This window comes from Microcaecilia unicolor, chromosome 10 (genome assembly GCF_901765095.1).
Source record: "Microcaecilia unicolor chromosome 10, aMicUni1.1, whole genome shotgun sequence".
Lineage (NCBI taxonomy): Eukaryota > Metazoa > Chordata > Amphibia > Gymnophiona > Siphonopidae > Microcaecilia > Microcaecilia unicolor.
The window spans coordinates 84,895,152-84,914,194 of NC_044040.1; the positions used below are offsets into that span (position 1 = coordinate 84,895,152).

A 19,043-nucleotide genomic window follows, 5' to 3' on the forward strand; every position below is an offset into this window, starting at 1 on the left:
GTCTGATATATATATATATATATAAAAGATAAGTAAATATATATATATATATATATATATATATATATAAGTAAAACAATATATAAAATATAAATATTTCAATAATAGTAATTGGGTGAACCGATGAAGAGGTGGGTGCTGAGTACATTGCTATTTTCAAAATTTTAGCAATGAGCACCGCTGAGGTCACCAATATAATGTGAAAGTGAAAGTGAAAATGTTATATTGAAGAAGATTTCGTTTCTTGAATTTCTTTACTGAAGATTTGCTGGATACCTTTGAGAATAACGGTTTTTGTATATGTTTGGGATCCTTTTGCATTTTGTTTGATGAAATTAGCCATTCACTGGGAAAGAATAAAACTGGCCAGAAAGATAAACAGTACAAACGTTAGTAGATATATGCAGTTGCTATACACATAGCTATAGGGACAGTGGTAATCATATCTATATATCTATATCTTGGCAATATAACTAAAGTGGATTGAAAAAATTGTTCATAAATGCCAACACCTCCATAGAGACCTGCAGTCAGTCTTCCTCTCTCTTCCTCACATTCCACCTGCCCTCAGCCACTGTGTCTCCCTGTCCCTCCTCTTCCACCCACGTTTTGTGAAGCACCCCCTCCATGAGACCAATATTTCTCCCTCTCTTCCCACCACCTCAGTCTAGTTTCTCGCTCCTGAGCCCAGTGTCTCGCTCCCTCCCTCCCTTTTCCATCCAGCATGTTTGCCACTTGTCCTCTCCCTCAGTCCAATTTCTCTATCCCCCTCCCATGTAGCACCTCTTCCTGTCTGTTCTTTCCCAGCACAGCAGAGGAGCTCATCTCACTTCCCGGGTCCAGTAAAACACTTCCTCCTCTACCCTTGTAGGTACCAGCATCTCTCCTTCCTGTGGTCCTTCTTCCATCTTTGATTGCCTGCCAGTATCTGCACTGCAGCAAGTAAAGCAGGATTGCTTCAGAGCCTTGGCATTCTCAGGAAAGCATTCCACCCTCCACTGATGGAACTTCCATGAGTTGCTCCTCAAAGACTGCCACTGAGAAAGGCAAGGACATCACTACCAACCACCACATCCTCCTGAAATATTTGGGGCATTATCAAAACCAAGGTCTCATGTTCGTGGAGACTGTCACACTTTCTAATTCTACAGAGAACAAGTGGTCCTCGTGTCAAGGACCCTTGGAAGACACTGGTACCCTCGTTACTATGCTTCGACAAGGAGCAATGCCAAAGACATCACAGTCTCCACCTGACAATAAGCATCACTATTCCTCAGCACTAATGAAGTTGAGGATGAATCCTTCCTCTTCATCGGGTGGACAATGACCACTTCTGGTGGCTTCTATTGACACTTGATGTCAAAGGAGACTAAGACACTCTCTATGCTGATGTACCCCCTGTATCCAATGCAGCTTCAGAACCCAACAAGACTGATCTTTCCAATGTAGACATGTACTGGTCTTACCTATGCCACAAAGCTTCTCACTTATTTACTATACCATTAATTCCTTTTTTTTGACATCTAGGAACATAGAAGACAATGAGAGGCATCATGGTAAGGTCTCAGGAATTACGGGCATCAAATATAGGTATCCATAATTGAAATGGTCCTATTGCACCGGAAATATCTTTTAAAGCCACTGTTTTTTTTTTTTTATTGGGACATATTGCCTAAAAAAAATAGCTGCAGTGAAATCAAACGACTCAACACTGAAAACTCCTGGACAGGTGCTCAAGGCTCAATGAGGGCAGTACTGAGTTGACGAGAAAAAAAGAAAGGAAACTTAAAATTGACTGGCAAACCCCAACTAGGGAAGATATCAGAAAGAAAAACCACATGATGACAATAGGATTTACAAAAATAAAATAACAAAGCTGATTGACTTCGTGGAAAACCAAAGGCCGATGAGTTCCCGTGCATCATCAGGTGGGAAGAAGCATGCATGCACAGTATAGCTAGCATAAGAAAGTCCTACGTGGAGAAAGCTCCCACATAGAGCTCTGAAGAATGATGTCACTTTTGTGTGAGGATTTCTCTGTCCTACCTGTCCTTGGAGAAGGTATACTACACTTACAGGTTACAATTTAAATACCCCTAACACCAAATTGGTTCAAAGCGGTTTACAATAAGATTAAGATCACAACATCCTCTTAATAAAAATTAAAAAGAATCAAGAACTTAAATCAGAAATCGCAAGAAAGTCTTTAAAAAGAGCAGTTTTAAGCATCTTTCTAAAATGTGCATAATCTAGATTATTCAAAAAACAAGTAGCATATGACCACCAAATTTGGGGGGCTTGGTAGGTAAAAAGCATTATCACAGATCTGCTTAATGCACTTAACTGAAAGAAAGGCAAAAGGAGATCAATTTACAGTTCTACTATTAGAGAAACTCGGAAATTCAAAATGAGACAGTAAATATTCAGGATAATCACCATGTAGAACATGAAATAGTGTATAAGAAAATTAATACAAAATTCTGGCCTCCATGGGGAGCCAATGGAGGTCCACAAAGAACTTCCTATCATATTTACATAAGGAGTAAATCAATCTGACTGCAGTATTTTGAATTGTCTGTAAACACTGATTCTACCTAGAAGTCCCTGAAAAAAATCAAGTTACAATAATATAAAAATGTATATAATCAATGTAAAAATGTAAGAGCATATATAGAAATCTAAACAGAGATAGACTTCTTAATCACAAACATTTTATCCTTCTTTCAAAGATAAAAGACTGCCACCTTCTGCTGCTTCTTCACTTTTTGCTGGGCTGAACACAAGTCAGATTTGGGAATGATCTACACTGCCCATATAGCCAGTCAGGCTGACCTGAAATCTACTATCTCTGAGAACATATATAAGGTAAAATTATGTATCATACCTGATAATTTTCTTTCCATTAATCATAGCTGATCAATCCATAGACTGGTGGGTTGTGTCCATCTACCAGCAGGTAGAGATAGAGAGCAATCCTTTTGCCTCCCTATATGTGGTCATGTGCTGCCGGAAACTCCTCAGTATGTCGATATCAAAGCTCCATCCGCAGGACTCAGCACTTAGAGAACTACACCCACAAAGGGACACTCTGCCCAGCTCACCACCACCGAAACGGGGGAGGGGAATTAACCCAGTTCATCCCCACACAAGTGGGGGAGGGGAATCCGTCCAGCTCATCCCCGCGGAGCGGGGGAGGGACACCACCCCGCCGATGCGGGGGGATCTGGCTTATCCTGCAACCGCAACCGCGGGAGGAGCTGACTGACCCTAACACCGCCGAAGCGGGAGGGGTACAAAGCTGCCCTACAGCCGCACGAAGCAGAATTTAGGTCTCAATCCAGCCCCGAAAAACGGAAGGGAGAGGAATGCAGCAGCTCACTGTAACACAAAATCGTCTCAACTCCTGAAGAATCCAATTGAAAAAACTTGAACACGAAGTCCTCCTGAACAGGAACTGAAGACTAAACTTGAACCTGAAATGCAACCAGAATAAAAACAGTACAGATATCTGGGAGGGGCTATGGATTGATCAGCTATGATTAATGGAAAGAAAATTATCAGGTATGATACATAATTTTACCTTCCATATCATCATGCTGATCAATCCATAGACTGGTGGGATGTACCGAAGCAGTACTCACCCAGGGCGGGACATAGAAATCCCTGACCGCAACACTGAAGCTCCAAACTGGGCCTCCGCCCGAGCAGCCACAGTCAAGCGGTAATGCCTGGAGAAGGTATGAGCCGATGCCCAAGTTGCCGCCTTGCAAATCTCTTCCAAGGAGACGGACCCGGCCTCCGCCATCGAGGCCGCCTGAGCTCTAGTGGAGTGAGCCTTCAGCCGGATAGGCGGCACCTTCCCCGCGGCCACATAAGCCGCTGCAATGGCTTCCTTGACCCATCTTGCCACTGTAGGCTTAGCAGCCTGCAGACCCTTACGAGGACCTGCAAACAGGACAAACAGATGATCCGACTTCCAGAAATCATTGGTCACTTCCAAGTATCTGATGATGACTCGTCTCACATCCAGATATTTGAGAGCAGAGTACTCCTCTGGGTAGTCCTCCCTACGAAAGGAAGGGAGACAGAGCTGCTGATTCACATGGAAGCGAGAAACAATCTTGGGCAGGAAGGAAGGCACTGTGCGAATAGACACTCCTGCCTCAGTGAACTGCAGAAAGGGCTCTCGACATGATAGCGCCTGGAGCTCGGAAACTCTTCTGGCTGAAGTGATAGCCACCAAAGAGACTGTTTTCAACGTCAGGTCTTTCAGAGATGCCCTCGACAAGGGTTCAAAAGGCGGCTTCTGCAAGGCTCGTAGCACTAGATTGAGATTCCACGCAGGTACCACTGAGTGCAGAGGAGGGCGCAGGTGATTAACTCCCTTGAGAAAGCGCACCACATCTGGCTGCGAAGCCAGGGAAGCACCCTTCAGGCGGCCCCTGAAGCAAGCCAGAGCCGCTACCTGGACTTTAAGGGAACTGAGCGACAGGCCTTTCTCCAGACCTTCTTGCAGGAACGCCAACACTGAAGAAATTGGAGCCTGCCTCACACCACGATGCAAAGGTACGCCAAACCCTGGCGTAAGCAGTAGAAGTAGAGCGCTTCCTCGCTCTCAGCATAGTGGCGATGACCTTGTCTGAGAAGCCTTTCTTCCTCAGACGCTGCCGCTCAATAGCCAGGCCATAAGACCAAAGGGGGAGGGATCCTCCATCACCACGGGACCCTGATGCAACAGGCCCTGCTCCGCTGGCAGTCGCAGAGGTCCGTCGACTGAGAGCCTGATCAAGTCCGCATACCAGGGACGTCTGGGCCAGTCCGGACCCACCAGGATTACCCGGCCCGGATGCTTTGCCACCCGGTCTAGTACCCTGCCCAACATGGGCCAGGGTGGGAACACATAGAGAAGCTCCTGTGTCGGCCACTGTTGGAGAAGAGCATCTACTCCCAGAGATCGAGGGTCCCGTCCTCTGCTGAAAAAGCGCGGCACTTGGCAATTGGCCGATGACGCCATCAGGTCTAGGCTCGGTTGGCCCCAGCACTTTGTGATGTCCAAGAACGCCTGAGCCAATAGCTGCCACTCTCCGGGATCCAAGGTATGGCGACTGAGAAAGTCCGCCTTGACATTCATGACTCCCGCAATGTGGGCCGCTGACAGCTGTTCCAGGTTCGCTTCCGCCCACTGGCATAGATTCATGGCCTCCTTGGCTAGAGGGGCGCTCTTGGTACCTCCCTGGCGATTGACATAGGCCACAGCCGTGGCATTGTCCGACAGGACCCGTACTGGCTTCAACGCCAGTACCGGGAGGAACTCCAAAAGCACCAACCGAATGGCTCTGAGTTCCAGGAGGTTGATAGACCACTTTGCCTCTGCAGGAGACCAGAGCCCCTGCGCTGTCCTTCCCAAGCAGTGGGCTCCCCAGCCCGTCAAAGAGGCGTCCGTCGTGACGACAATCCACTCCGGGGTCACAAGAGGCATTCCTGCAGACAACTTGTCTGTCCTCAGCCACCAGCTCAGCGCCTTGCGCACTGCTGGGTCCAAGGGAAGGCGCACAGCATAATCCTCCGACACTGGAGTCCAGCGCTGCAGCAGAGAGTGTTGTAGTGGTCTCATATGAGCCCTGGCCCAGGGCACTACTTCCATCGTGGCCATCATAGAGCCCAACAGCTGCACATAGTCCCAAGCCCGAAGAGGAGAGGCTACTAGGAACTGGTCCACCTGAGCCTGAAGCTTGAAAATCCGATTGTCTGGCAGGAACACTCTGCCCACTTGGGTGTCGAATCTAACTCCCAGATACTCCAGGGACTGAGTCGGGCGCAGCTGGCTTTTCTCCAGGTTGATGATCCACCCCAGGGAGCTCAAAAGAGCAATCACCCGGTCCACAGCTTTGCCGCACTCTGCATAAGAGGGGGCTCGGATCAACCAGTCGTCCAGATAAGGATGGACTTGTACTCTTTCCTTTCGCAGGAAGGCCGCGATGACCACCATTACTTTGGAGAAGGTCCGCGGAGCAGTAGCCAACCCGAACGGGAGGGCTCTGAACTGGAAGTGTCGGCCCAGGACTGCAAAACGCAGAAAGCGTTGATGAGGAGGCCAGATGGGAATATGCAAGTACGCTTCCTTGATGTCCAAGGATGCCAAGAACTCCCCTGCCTTCACTGCCGCTATAACAGAGCGGAAAGTCTCCATGCTAAAGTGCCGAACTTTCAAGGCCCGATTGACCCCTTTGAGGTCCAGGATAGGCCGTACAGAACCTCCTTTCTTTGGTACCACAAAGTAAATGGAGTAACGTCCCTTGCCAAGCTGATTTTCTGGCACCGGAACGACCGCACCCAAGCGGATCAGATTGTCCAAGGTCTGCTGCACTGCCACAGCTTTAACCGGAGACTTGCAGGGAGAGAGTACAAACCCGTCTCTTAAGGGTCGGCAGAACTCTAGCTTGTAGCCGTCTCTGATGACTTCCAGCACCCAAGCGTCTGAAGTTACCCTGGTCCACTCGCCCAGAAACGAGGACAGGCGTCCTCCAATCTGCACTGGGCCATGGACCAGGACCCCGTCATTGGGTACGAGACCCTGGGGGAGGACCGGAGGGAGCACCTCCGGGCCGGCGGTCTCTGCGAAAGGAATGCTGCTTGGGGGAGAAGTTCCTCTTGAAGGAAGAGGGGGCAGAGGAGCCCGACTTGCCCGGGCGGTACCGACGGGCTTCCTGAAACCGTCCTCTGGAGTTACCGGGGCGAGCACTGGCCCGAGCCCTGACCTCTGGTAACCTCTTGCCCTTAGACGTGCCGAGATCGGTCACAATTTTGTCCAGCTCGACCCCAAAGCGCAGCTTGCCTTTAAAAGGCAACTTAGCCAGGCGGGACTTAGAGGCGTGGTCAGCAGACCAATGCTTCAGCCAAAGCCACCGCCGCGCAGAGACTGTCTGAGCCATACCTTTAGCTGAGGCTCTCAAGACATCATACAGTAAGTCTGCCAAATAAGCCAAGCCCGATTCCAGGGCCGGCCAATCAGCCCTCAAGGAAGGATCCGAGGGGGAAGCCCGCTGCACAATCGTCAGGTACGCCCTGGCCACATAGGAGCCGCAAACTGAGGCCTGCAAACTTAAGGCAGCCGCCTCGAAGGACGACCTTAAGGTCGCCTCCAATCTTCTGTCTTGGGCGTCCTTTAGGGCCGTGCCACCTTCCACTGGCAACGCCGTTTTCTTAGTCACCGCAGTGATTAAAAAATCCACGGTAGGTCAAAGAAAGGCCTCCCGTTCACTTTCAGGCAAAGGATAGAGGCGGGACATAGCCCTAGCCACTTTGAGGCTCGCTTCCGGGACATCCCATTGAGCCGAAATTAAGGTGTGCATGGCATCATGCACGTGGAAGGTTCTAGGCGGGCGCTTCGTCCCCAGCATAATGGCGGAGCCAACAGGGGCTGAGGGAGAGACGTCCTCTGGAGAGGAAATCTTCAAAATGCTCATGGCCTGCACTAACAGGTTGGGCAAATCCTCTGAGCGAAAGATCCGCGCTGCAGAGGGGTCATCCGCTCCATCCGAGCGGGAATCCGTCTCCTCCAAGGAATCCCCAAAGGACCGTTGGGAGAACTCAGATACGCTGCCCTCATCTACATCAGAGGAGACAGAGTCTTCTAAGGCCTGGGAATCCACCCGAGGGCGTTTACTTCCGGGGGCCTCAACCCCTTTATCGGACAAGGGAGCAGGGGCAGCGTTTTGCATAAGGAAGGCCTGATGCAGCAGCAAAATAAACTCGGGGGAGAAACCCCCCAGACTGTGCACTTCAGCAGCCCGGGCCACAGCCCTAGACGCACCCTCAACCGGCGCTCGGAAGAGCGGGGGAGAAACATGCTGCGCATCCAAGATGGCGTCCGGCGCGACACTCCGCGAAGGAGCTGCGCGGGAAGAACGGCGCTTAACTTTAGCCGCTTTTTTGCCGTCGCCCAAATCAAGGGCGGCCATGGCATTAACGTCTCCCAGCTCAAGGGCGGCCCAAGAAGAAGCCGTTCGAGCAGAGTGGCCGGCCAAGATGGCAGAGGCGAGCAGCGGGGGATGGGCGTTTATGGCGGGGAAAAACTGCCACACCGGAGAAAGAACCGGGACACTGACCGGCCTCCAAACTGACACCCAACAAGGGCGAATCAGACTTTAAGACCCCCGCATCCCCGCTAGAAGCGCACACGCGGTCCGGGGAGCGATTCTTCGCGCCCTCACCCTCCGACGCCATAGGCCACGTGGAGATCGATCGGGGAACCCCCTGCCCGCTATAAAAAAAGGTAAAAATTACCTGCTTCTCGCTCCGAGCTGTAACGAACTGGTGTCCCAATGAGTAGCTGCAATAAACGTTTAAATAAACGTTGAAATAAACGCCCTTAAGGACGTCCAAAAATTTTTTTTTTTTTTCAACGGAGCCAGCGGGAGGGGGGAGAAAAGGAGGGACCTGGCACCACCAGGTTTGCACTTGCTCAAGAAGAGCCCTCAACCCCAGGTACTCAACAAAACCTAAAAATTAGGCTTGGAGACCTAGCCAGAGCTGCTGCTGTGTGTGACCACCACCTGTTGAGATAGAGAACATACTGAGGAGTTTCCGGCAGCACATGACCACATATAGGGAGGCAAAAGGATTGCTCTCTATCTCCACCTGCTGGTAGATGGACACAACCCACCAGTCTATGGATTGATCAGCATGATGATATGGAAAGACTTCTTTCAATTAAAAAAAAAAATTAAAAGGGGATTCCACATAAATAGTATAAAATAAACACAATAGAACATAAAAACATAAAATTAACAGAGAACACTTATGTTGGCACACATACCACATACTGATAAAACTATACCAAATACTGTACAGGGTCAATTTCTATATGTAAAACAAGTTTTCTATATAGAAAATGGTGCTTGTTTTAATCCTGCCTTCAATTATAAAACCTAGATGTAACACATTTATTACAATGGCATTCATTTTTTTTGTGTTGCTTTGGTAGGAATAAATACTTGCCTTTCCAAAATGTGATTATTTTCAGCAAGTTCCTTAACAACACCCTCCATTTCTTCTTTTAATTTCCTCATTCTACAAAAAAAACAAAATATTTTCTTGTCTTAAGTGTAATTTTCTGAATGTGACATGAGTGAAAATATATTTTTCTAGCTACAAAACAAATCATAATTCCATGAAAACTACTACACAATCAAAGTTTCATTCTGCAGCCTAGATTTTAAACATATATTCCCAGGTGTTTGCTTAAATTTCTCAGATGTTGCAAGTATAGGAAAAACATACAGGCTGGATACAGAAAAATAAAGCAAAGAGAAAGCAGAATGATTTGAGGTCAAAAAGGCTGGGTTATTTACAGAACAGATCAGACTGATAACAGCCAGACGGTGCAATCAGATCAAGCCAGGGTGCTTTACTATACAAGCTCTCTAGTGGACTTTGCTTGGGGTACATTTTATCGTGGATATAATAAACACATGGCTGGAAAGCTGTAAAAAGTGCTCCAAGAAAAATCTGGCACAGCCAAATCAAAGCTGAAGCAAAACGGCTCTACCTCTGCAAAAATGAGATTGCAGTTTGTGATGGGAGCTCAAAAATGGGGAGGGTTGGGGTTTCCGGATCTTCGGAAATATAACCAAGCTTGTTTGCTTTGACACTTGAAGGACTGGTTATTGGGATCCAATACATATACAGATGTGGGGTTGGAACAGGCTTACTTTAGTTCATGGCATGTGAACTCGTTACTTCATACATCTCAGGGGAGTGTTTTGTTACGTCCCCTTTGGTTTCTCTGGAGGGCAATACTCCCATTATGGGGTCAGAGCCCTGTTAGTAGTGGTTGGTTGCCATTACAAGGGAATGTAGACTTCACACCGGGAGGAGAGAATAGGGTTTTTCATTTTTTGAAAGAGAAGGGGATTACTACTCTAGCAAATGTACAGTAATTACAGGAGATGGGACCATAATCTCACTGCAGGAGTTCTTGGGCCAGTGTGTACAGGGGCAGGATGCAGTCTTTGCTTATTATCAACTCTCTCATTATGTGCACTCGCTGCCACAGGGAAGTTTACATCCACGGTTTGATCGACAGCTGCGGGAGCTTTTGGAAGGAGATGCAGAGAGCCAAGTATCGATTTCGTGGTTTCATGGTGAGTTATGTAAGACAGCTTAACAGAGGGACCTACAAGTGGTAGCAGATAGGTGGAGCAGAGAGGTGGGAAAGATGATTTCGCCGAAATTGTTACAGTCCTTTCTTCAATGTGGTGTTCTTTTGGTACACAGTGTGGAGTTACAAGAATGCCATTTTAGAACAATACATAAGAGCATACTTCTCGCAAAGACAGGTTTTTCATGCTGGTGTAATGGAAACACCTTGTTGTAAAAAGTGTAAGAGGGAGGAGGCAACGTTTTTTCATGGTATGTGGCAGTGTTCTGGTCGGCAATAGCTCGCTTCCTTCAGAGAGTGGTAGGGAAAACATTTGGGCTTTCGTTTGAGAAGGCTCTATTCAGTGAACCAAGTTTGTGGCGAGAGGGGACAAGGGGAGAGAAGTTGTTTCTGGGGAAATCTTGCATATTAGGGCGGAAATGCATTCTTCTTTGTTGGGCTCAGGATCACCCTCCCTCCTTCTGGCATTGAAGGAATAAATTGCATGAATTAATGCATTGGGAAGCAGGAGGAGCATGAGTGTCTCTGGGGAGGCAGCGGAGGTTTCTTGCAATCTGGGAAGCTTACTTGAATATAATATCACCCTGGGCACGAAGCCGGGTTCTTAATGAGCTCCCGTGGAACAGGTAGAGTTTGGGGGGACTCAGATAAGGGCAATGCATCCAGTTGGGAGGGTTGGGAGGGGGATGGGGTTTTTCTGGGAAGGTCTGGAGGGGGGGGGGGGGTCTACGAGTTAAGGTAGCTAGCACAGTTCGGGGCAACAGAGATGAACCTCATATAAGGGGGGGGGGGGGGGGGGGGCAAAGGGAGGGTTAATATATTGGTAAGAAAACACCAAAGCTGAGAAAGAAGGTATACTTATATATGTCTTTACAGGGAGCATACCTGCTGCTTATGTTTATATTGCGGTAAATGAGCTGGTAGGCTGTGTTGAGTTCTTAATAAAATTGTTTAAACATAAATACCAAAGATGCTGGTTAAACAGGAGGGATGGAGGGTAAAGAGTAAATACCTTTCATCCTTTTGTCAGAAGGATTGCTGGTTGAAAATGCATCTTTGTTTTGGATAATTAATCTTCTAGTTCTGGCAGAGGGGAGGGGTTGGGAAGTTATGTGTTTATTAGTTCCATAGAATTGAGTAAGAGGGAGGTGGGGGGGGGGGGGGGGGGAGGGGGAAGAAAAATGTAAAAACCTGGAAACAATGTCCAGCATTTTAGTTTAGATGATATCTTTGACTTTGCTGTAACAGGCTATAACGATGTACTATTCTTAATAAAAAAATGTTAAACATAAAAATGAGCGTGCGCTAAATGCTAAGACATCCATTATATTCCTATGGGCATCTTAGCATTTAGCGCACATGAATTTTAAGCGTGTGCTAAAAACGCTAGCGCGTCTTTGCAAAAGACCCTCTTAGTAAAGATTGTGAAGGCAGTTTATGAATGAATACATTAAATGAAAAACATATGCTGTGGGAATCTTATGGAATGAAATGTCATCTTAAGTGACAAAAACAATGTTTATCCATGTGGGAACTATATCTCTTTTCAGTATCTCCTACTGCATGGAGCCACGTTCTAAACTCTTTTCAAGATGTTGTTACAGTACCTTCCTAGTTCGTCTATTGTGGGGGTTCAGTTCTAGAGGACTTGGGGTCTTAAGAGTCAAGGCCCTGGGTCATTTTTGTGTTTGTTACCCTTTATGGCTGTGTACATTCTTTGATGGAGGAGGGAAAAGCGGTTTCTTTTGGGTTTTGGGTGGGAGAGGGGATTTGTGGTTCTCTTTACTACATACTGATACCTTGTTATATTGCTTGCTTACCTTTGTCATTTGTATATTCGGATTTGCAATAACAGATTATTAATAAAAAATAATAAATGAAAAACATAAGGTTATTTTCCTATTTTCAAAATACAACATGAAGAAAAGTTTCTTTATTTTAAAATATACTCAGCAGTAAATGTTTCCAATGCTGCCACACAAAACCCAATGGGCTCGATATTCAGCCGGTGTTAAACCCAGAAATTCAGTGCCGGGCTACGTCTGGGCTTCAGCATTGAATTTCTGGGTTTGATTCTGGTTTTAGATTTACTTTTATTTTTAACTTTGTTATAGCTGGTTAAGTGCAATATTCAGCACTTAACTGGCTATGGGTTACCAGGCTGACTTTTATGTGGTTAACTTGGCCACTTAAGTGCCGAATACTGGCATTTAACCGGCTAAATGCCGATTTCACCCCTGGAATGTCTCCAAAATAGCCAGTTTTCAGTTTGGAGCTAAATTGGTTAAGTGCCGTTGATAATCAACTGTTAGCTCCAAACAAGCAATTTAATCGGCCAGGAGTCATTTTTGGCCGGTTAAATCACATTGAATGTCGACCTGAACATGATGATTGCGCAAATCAATTGTTAACTAAAATTTGAAAACAAAATTATGAGTAATGAAAGCTCTTAGGCAAACTCTCTCTGCTCAGAGAGTATGCCAAGGAGACTGTTCAGCAGGGAAGTACTTACCCTAGGGTCATTTCTACTAATGTATTTGGGCTTGGGTAAATTGGATTCATTGTATGTTTTATTCCTCCTGAAGCCAACATTTTCTGTGGTACTGTTTCATCAAACTGAAATAAATAGCAAGTGAATACAAGTTATCAGCAACAAATCATTACTTTTTATCAACTAGCAGTTTATTGCTTTCTATTACAAAGTGGGAGACAAATTCCAGCAATTACCCTATCCCCATACATACAACTATACTACTCTAATTGTTAATCTACACAATCTTAACATCTGTAAAACTGTCATAATACAAAAGATGTTAGATCCTAGAAGGAGAATATCTGGATGAAAATACTTAGAGGCACAATGCCCAACACAAACAACCAACAAGTTCTGCTATATCTATGAGCCCTAAATGATTTGAGCAGAACAGCACTTAAAATTGTTTTGCTTTCATAAAAGTGTATAATGTTATGTATGTGAGGGTAGCTTATAGGCACCAAGAGGTATCTGAATATTGCTACAAAAATGCACCTTGTAGTTCAAGGATGTTTAAAATTCCATCAGCTATTTTTAAAAAAATCTATAGTGGTTTGAAGACTAAAGGGCCCTGTTTACTAAGCCGCGCTGCATTCTTATGGGCGTCTACATCGTTAGCGAGTGCTAATTTTTAGCACATGCTAAAAAAAGATGCTAGTGCACCTTAGTAAACAGGGCCCTAAATTTTAGTATCATTAAAGCTAACAAATAAAGAAGCTCACAAACTATACATTCAATAACGTTAATACTTATTTTACAAGGAAACACAAAATCCTCGATTTGAGAAAATATGGGTTATATTCCATCAGATGTATACAAAGCGTTAAACGGGTAAAGATACAACACTTTTATATTCTAAGGATCAGAAATAGATTTGTGTTTTCTGTGTAGTTATATAGTTCTTTCTATTTTCCCTATGAGGAACATAGTTTTAAAAAGTAAGTAAAATGTAATAACACGGAGGCAGAATATAAAAATGTATAACTCATACCACTCAGTTAGCACTGACCCATCATGATGTGAACCCATAAGCTGATACTGTTGCTGTACATTTGAAATTTTTAATAAAGCCTAATAAACTCAAATACTGCACCCACAAATGGCTTTATCTTCAAAATAGTTAAGCCACTTTTGTTGTTATTGCAACTGATTTCATTGAGGATTCTGATGAATTCATGAGCATTTTAAGACAAGAAAAAGGTTACTATTGCTGCCTGGTGCTTTCCCACTTCTTGTAGGTAGCATGAGAAAAACAGAGAAAACTATAGTCCTTCCATAACTTTACCTCATTTGTAAAATCTTGATACTTGGACACTTCTTCTTCAGTATCAAAGCACTGCCTAGTGACAGCCAGCAATTGCTTCCTTAAATGAAGCATCTTTCTGAAGATAAAGAAAAAACACCCTGCAATCACCCATCATGGTAGATCTGTTAAATCAAAGTTTTACTACATTATACCTTTAAATCAGGGGTGGGTAATCTCGGTACTTAAGGGCTGCAATCCAGATGGGTTTTCAGGATTTCCCCAATAAATATGCATGAGATCTATTTGCACACAATGGAGGCAGTGCATGCAAATAGATATCATGTATATTCATTGGGGAAATCCTTAAACCTGACTAGCCCTTAAGGACCGAAATTACCTACCAAAGCTCTATATGTTACTTTGCATCCCCAGAACAGAATATCCCATTTGCCTACCTTATCCAGTCTTCTGCCTTGCTCAAAAATGTCTCATATTTCATGACACATTCATCCTTGAATAGGGACAAAGCTTTAGTTGCATGTATATACAGCTTCTGCCTGTAACAAAGAGAAGTCTTTTGTATAGTGCTGCGACACATCAGACTTCCCATTCAAAGGGATTGCCATACTTTTTTTTTTTTTTTAATAGAAAATTTTAAACCAACCTCTTAATTGCCATATCAGAAGGGGCTACGATTTGGGAAATGTCTTTCATTTTATAAACTAGGCCTCTCTTTTGAACATGGTATTTGTGATAGTAACATTAAACTAGACTGTAAACAAATACTGCTTCCCAATGTTCATTTACAGTAAAGTGAAGATACTTACCTGTAGCAAGTATTCTCCAAGGACAACAGGATTCATATTCTCACGTGTGGGTACATAAGTATTGCCATACTGGGAAAGACCAAAGGTCCATTGAGCCCAGCATCCTGTTTCCAACAGTGGCCAATCCAGGTCTCAAATGCCCGGCAAGATCCCAAAAATGTACAAAACATTTTATACTGCTTATCCCATCTGCATCGTACAGTCCAGCATTTATGCCATAGTAAGAAACAGAGCTTTAGTGAAGTGTGAGTCACGCTCCACAGCGCGAGTGCAAGTGTCTCTCCCGCCCGATGCGCGAACGCGGTCACCTCAGTTTAATTTCAAAGCAAAAGAATAAAAATTAAGAAATGGAGACAACTCCAAGGGGGAGGTGGGCGGGATTGTAAGAATATGAAGCCTGCTTTCCTCTGAGAATACCTGTTACGTAAGTATCTTCGCTTTCTCCGAGGACAAGCAGGCTCCAGTATTCTCACAAGTGGGGAATCCCTAGCATCCAGGCTCGCCCAAAAACAACAAACAGTGATCAACTGGGCCTTGCAACGGCAAGGACATTACACAGATTAATTTGAATGAGGTGCAGCCTGGAACAAAAGAAAACGGGCCTAGGAGAGTGGAATTAGATTCTAGACCCCAAACAGATTTTGCAACACTGACTGCCCAAACCGACAGTTGAGTCAGGTATCATGCTCAAGGCAGTAGTGAGATGTGAATGTGTGGACTTAAAGACCACGTTGCAGCCTTGCAAATTTCCTCAATGGAGGCTGACATCAAGTGGGTTACTGACGCAGCAATGGCTCTGACGTTATGAGCCATGACGTCACCCTCCAAGGCCAGCCCAGCTTGGACATAAGTGAAGGAAATGCAATCTGTCAGCCAAACTGAGATGGTGCGTTTCCCAATTGCGACCCTTATCCTGTTGAGATCAAAACAAACAAAAAACTGGACGGACTGTCTGTGGGGCCTTGTCCACTCCATGTAGTAGGCCAATGCTCTCTTGAAATCTAAGGTGTGCAAGCAGCTTTCAACAGGATGGGCATGAGGTTGGGGGAAGAATGTTGGCAAGACAACTGACTGGTTCAGATGGAACTTGGCAAGAACTTAGAGTGCACTACTCTGTTGTGATGAAACTTAGTATAAGGTGCATCCACTACTAAGGCCTGAGGCTCACTGACTCTACGAGCTGAAGTAACAGACACCAAGGAAACGACCATCCAGGTCAAGTACTTCAGATGGCAAGAATTCAATGGCTCAAAAGTAGGTTTCATCAGCTGGGTGAGAATGACGTTGAGATCCCATGATACTGGCGGAGGTTTGACAGGGTCTTTGACAAAAGCAGACCTCTCATGAAGTGAACAACTAAAGGCTGTCCAGAGATGGACTTACCTTCTATACATCGATGATAAGCACTAATTGCAACAAGGTGAACCCTTACTGAGTTGGTCTCAGACACTGACAAGCGTAGAAGGTATTCAAGCAGAGTCTGTGTAGGACAAATAAGAGGATTTAGGGCCCTGTTCTCACACCAGACGGCAAACCTCATCCATTCAGATGAGTAACACCTCTTAGTGGAATCTTTCCTGGAAGTCAGGAAGACCTGGGAGACACCCTCTGAAAAACCCGAGGAAAAGAATTCTAGGCTCTCAACATCCAAGCTGTGAGAGCCAGAGACTGGAGGCTAGGATGTAGAAACAACCCCTCGTTCTGAGTGATGAGGGTTGGAAAACACTCCAATCTCCATGGTTCTTCAGAGGATAATTCCAGAAGAAGAGGGAACCAAATCTGCCTTGGCCAATAAAGTGCGATCAGAATCATGGTTCTATGATCTTGCTCGAGTTTCAATAAAGTCTTTCCTACTAGAGGTATCGGAGGATAAGCATACAGGAGACCGGTCCCCCAAATGAGGAGAAAGGCATCCGATGCTAGTCCGCCTTGGGCCTGAAGCCTGGAACAGAACTGAGGGATCTTGTGATTAGTCTGAGTGGCAAAAAAGATCCACCAAGGGGGTGCCCCACACTCGGAAGATCTTGCGGGCTATGCCCATGTGAAGAGACCACTGCATTGCCTTGCTCAGTCTGTCAGCCAGGGTGTTTGCGCTCGCCAGATAAGTGGCTCATAGAAACATGCCATGAAGGCAAGCCCAATGCCACATCTGGGCAGCTTCCTGACACAAAGGGTGAGATCCAGTGACCCCCCTGCTTATTGATATAATACATTGCAACCTGATTGTCCATTGGAATGAGAATGATTTGATGGGACAGCCGATCTCTGAAAGCCTTTACAGCATTCCAAACCACTCGAAGGTCCAGGAGGTTGATCTGAAGATTTGTTTTCTGAAGGGACCAAGTTCCTTGAGTGTGGGATCCATCTACATGAGCTCCCCATCCCAGAAGAGATGCATCCATCGTCAGCCCTTTTTGCGGCTGAGAAATATGAAATGGAAGTCCAAGAGTCAAATTGGATCGAATTGTCCACCATTGAAGAGAGCGAACCAGCTCTAGGGACACTTGGATGGCATCTTGCAGACTTCCCATAGCTTGATACCACTGAGAAGCCAGAGTCCATTGAGCTGATCTCATATGGAGACATGTCTTGGATGTAACATACACTGTGGAAGCCATGTGATCCAGCAATCTCAACATCGAGCTGTGACCCGCCGACAGGCTCGAATCTTGGAGGCCAGCGACACCAGTTGTCTGCTCTGGCCTCCGTGAGGAAGGCCTGAACCTTCTCCTATGAATTCCAATCTCTGTACAGGGTGGAGATAGGACTTGGGGTAATTTAAAACGAATTCTAGTAGCTCAAGCACCCGAATAGTCATCCACATGGACTCCCGAGCATCGTCCTCTGAGGTGCTCTTCACCAATCAGTCGTCGAGATAAGGGAACATATGAACTCCCAGACTGTGTAGCGATGCTGCAACTACCGCTAGACACTTGGTGAAGACCCTAGGAGCTGACGCGAGGCCAAAAGGCAACACACGGTACTGAAAGTGATGTGTTCTCAGCCGAAATAGAAGGTACTTCCGGTGAGCAGAAAGTATCAGGATATGAGTGTATGTATCCTTTAAGTCCAGAGAGCATAGCCAATCATTTTCCTGAATCAATGGGAGAAGGGTGCCCAGGGAAACCATCCTGAACTTTTCCCGAACCAGAAACTTGTTCAGGGCCCTTAGGTCTAGCATGGGATGCACCCCTCCTGTTTTCTTCTGCACATGGAAGTACCTGGAATAGAATCCCTGCCTTCTTCCCCTGGTGGACACCAGGTACACACAGTGGATCCAAAAAAGAGTCCTCTCTCATGTAATGTCTTCCCAAACAATGTCTTTATTAAAATCAATAAAAGCCCGACACGAATCGTGTTTCGGCCACACCGGCCTGCATCAGGGGTTTATCAGCTTTGGTTGGAACAGATTAAACAGCTGAATTACAATGAAATTGTAAAGAACAAGGATGTCAGTAAAATTTTCTGTAAAACCATATGATACTTTTTTCAGAGACCACCTCCTCCCAGTCCCACCACCTCCATCAATTGGCCTTGTGCGAGCGAAAAAATTTCACTGACCTTCTTGAGTGGTCTCTGAAAAAAGTATTGATCAAGTCAGACAGCTGTCTCACCGATTTTGACAAATAAACGCTCGTGAAGAGCTGGGTAAGACTGAATACGGGATATGAGCATAGAGGCCAGGTACATCTTTCTCCTAAAAGAATCCAGGGTTCTAGATTCTCTGCCTGGGTGAATCCAGGGTTCTAGCTTCTCTGCCTAGAGGATACCAAGGTATAGTCCCTAGTACTTCTGTCTCTTTTGAGAGCAGATTCCACCACCATGGAGTCGTGAGGCAACTGAGGCCACACAAAACCAGGCTCATCGTGGACCCAGTACTAGGTGTCAATCTTCTTGGGGACAACAGGAGCCGACAGAGGGGATGCCCAGTTTCTGCCTTGAGTACCTCGTGGAGAGGAGCCGTCACAGCCTCCTTAGGTGAGGAGGTATAATCCAGGCCTCAAGTATCTTGGCCCTGGGCTCATCCTCCACTTCTACGGGGAATGGAATAGCCTCAGCCATTTCCCTCATAAAAGATGGAAAAGAGAGACTCTCAGGTGGAGACTGTCTCTTCTGAGGTGGTGGGGAGTGCTCAGAAGGGATCCCAAAAGACTCATCAGAGGAAAAGTACCTGGGATCCTCCTCCTATTCCCATGAGCACTCCTCTTTGGTGTTGGATAAAATCTCTCTAGGAGATGACGGAGACCATGCCTGCCTCAATGCCGAGGAATCATG

The 19,043-nt window shown here is 45.8% G+C and overlaps 1 protein-coding gene across 1 annotated transcript in view; it reads right to left on the reverse strand.

The window, feature by feature from the left end:
- Nucleotides 1–19,043, reverse strand: part of TBK1 (TANK binding kinase 1) — a 485,047-nt gene that overhangs the window by 4,389 nt on the left and 461,615 nt on the right. Inside the window, 4 exon segments of the mRNA XM_030217198.1 lie at nt 9,001–9,072; nt 12,675–12,778; nt 13,981–14,077; nt 14,397–14,498. Coding sequence (XP_030073058.1) covers nt 9,001–9,072; nt 12,675–12,778; nt 13,981–14,077; nt 14,397–14,498 — 375 coding nt within the window.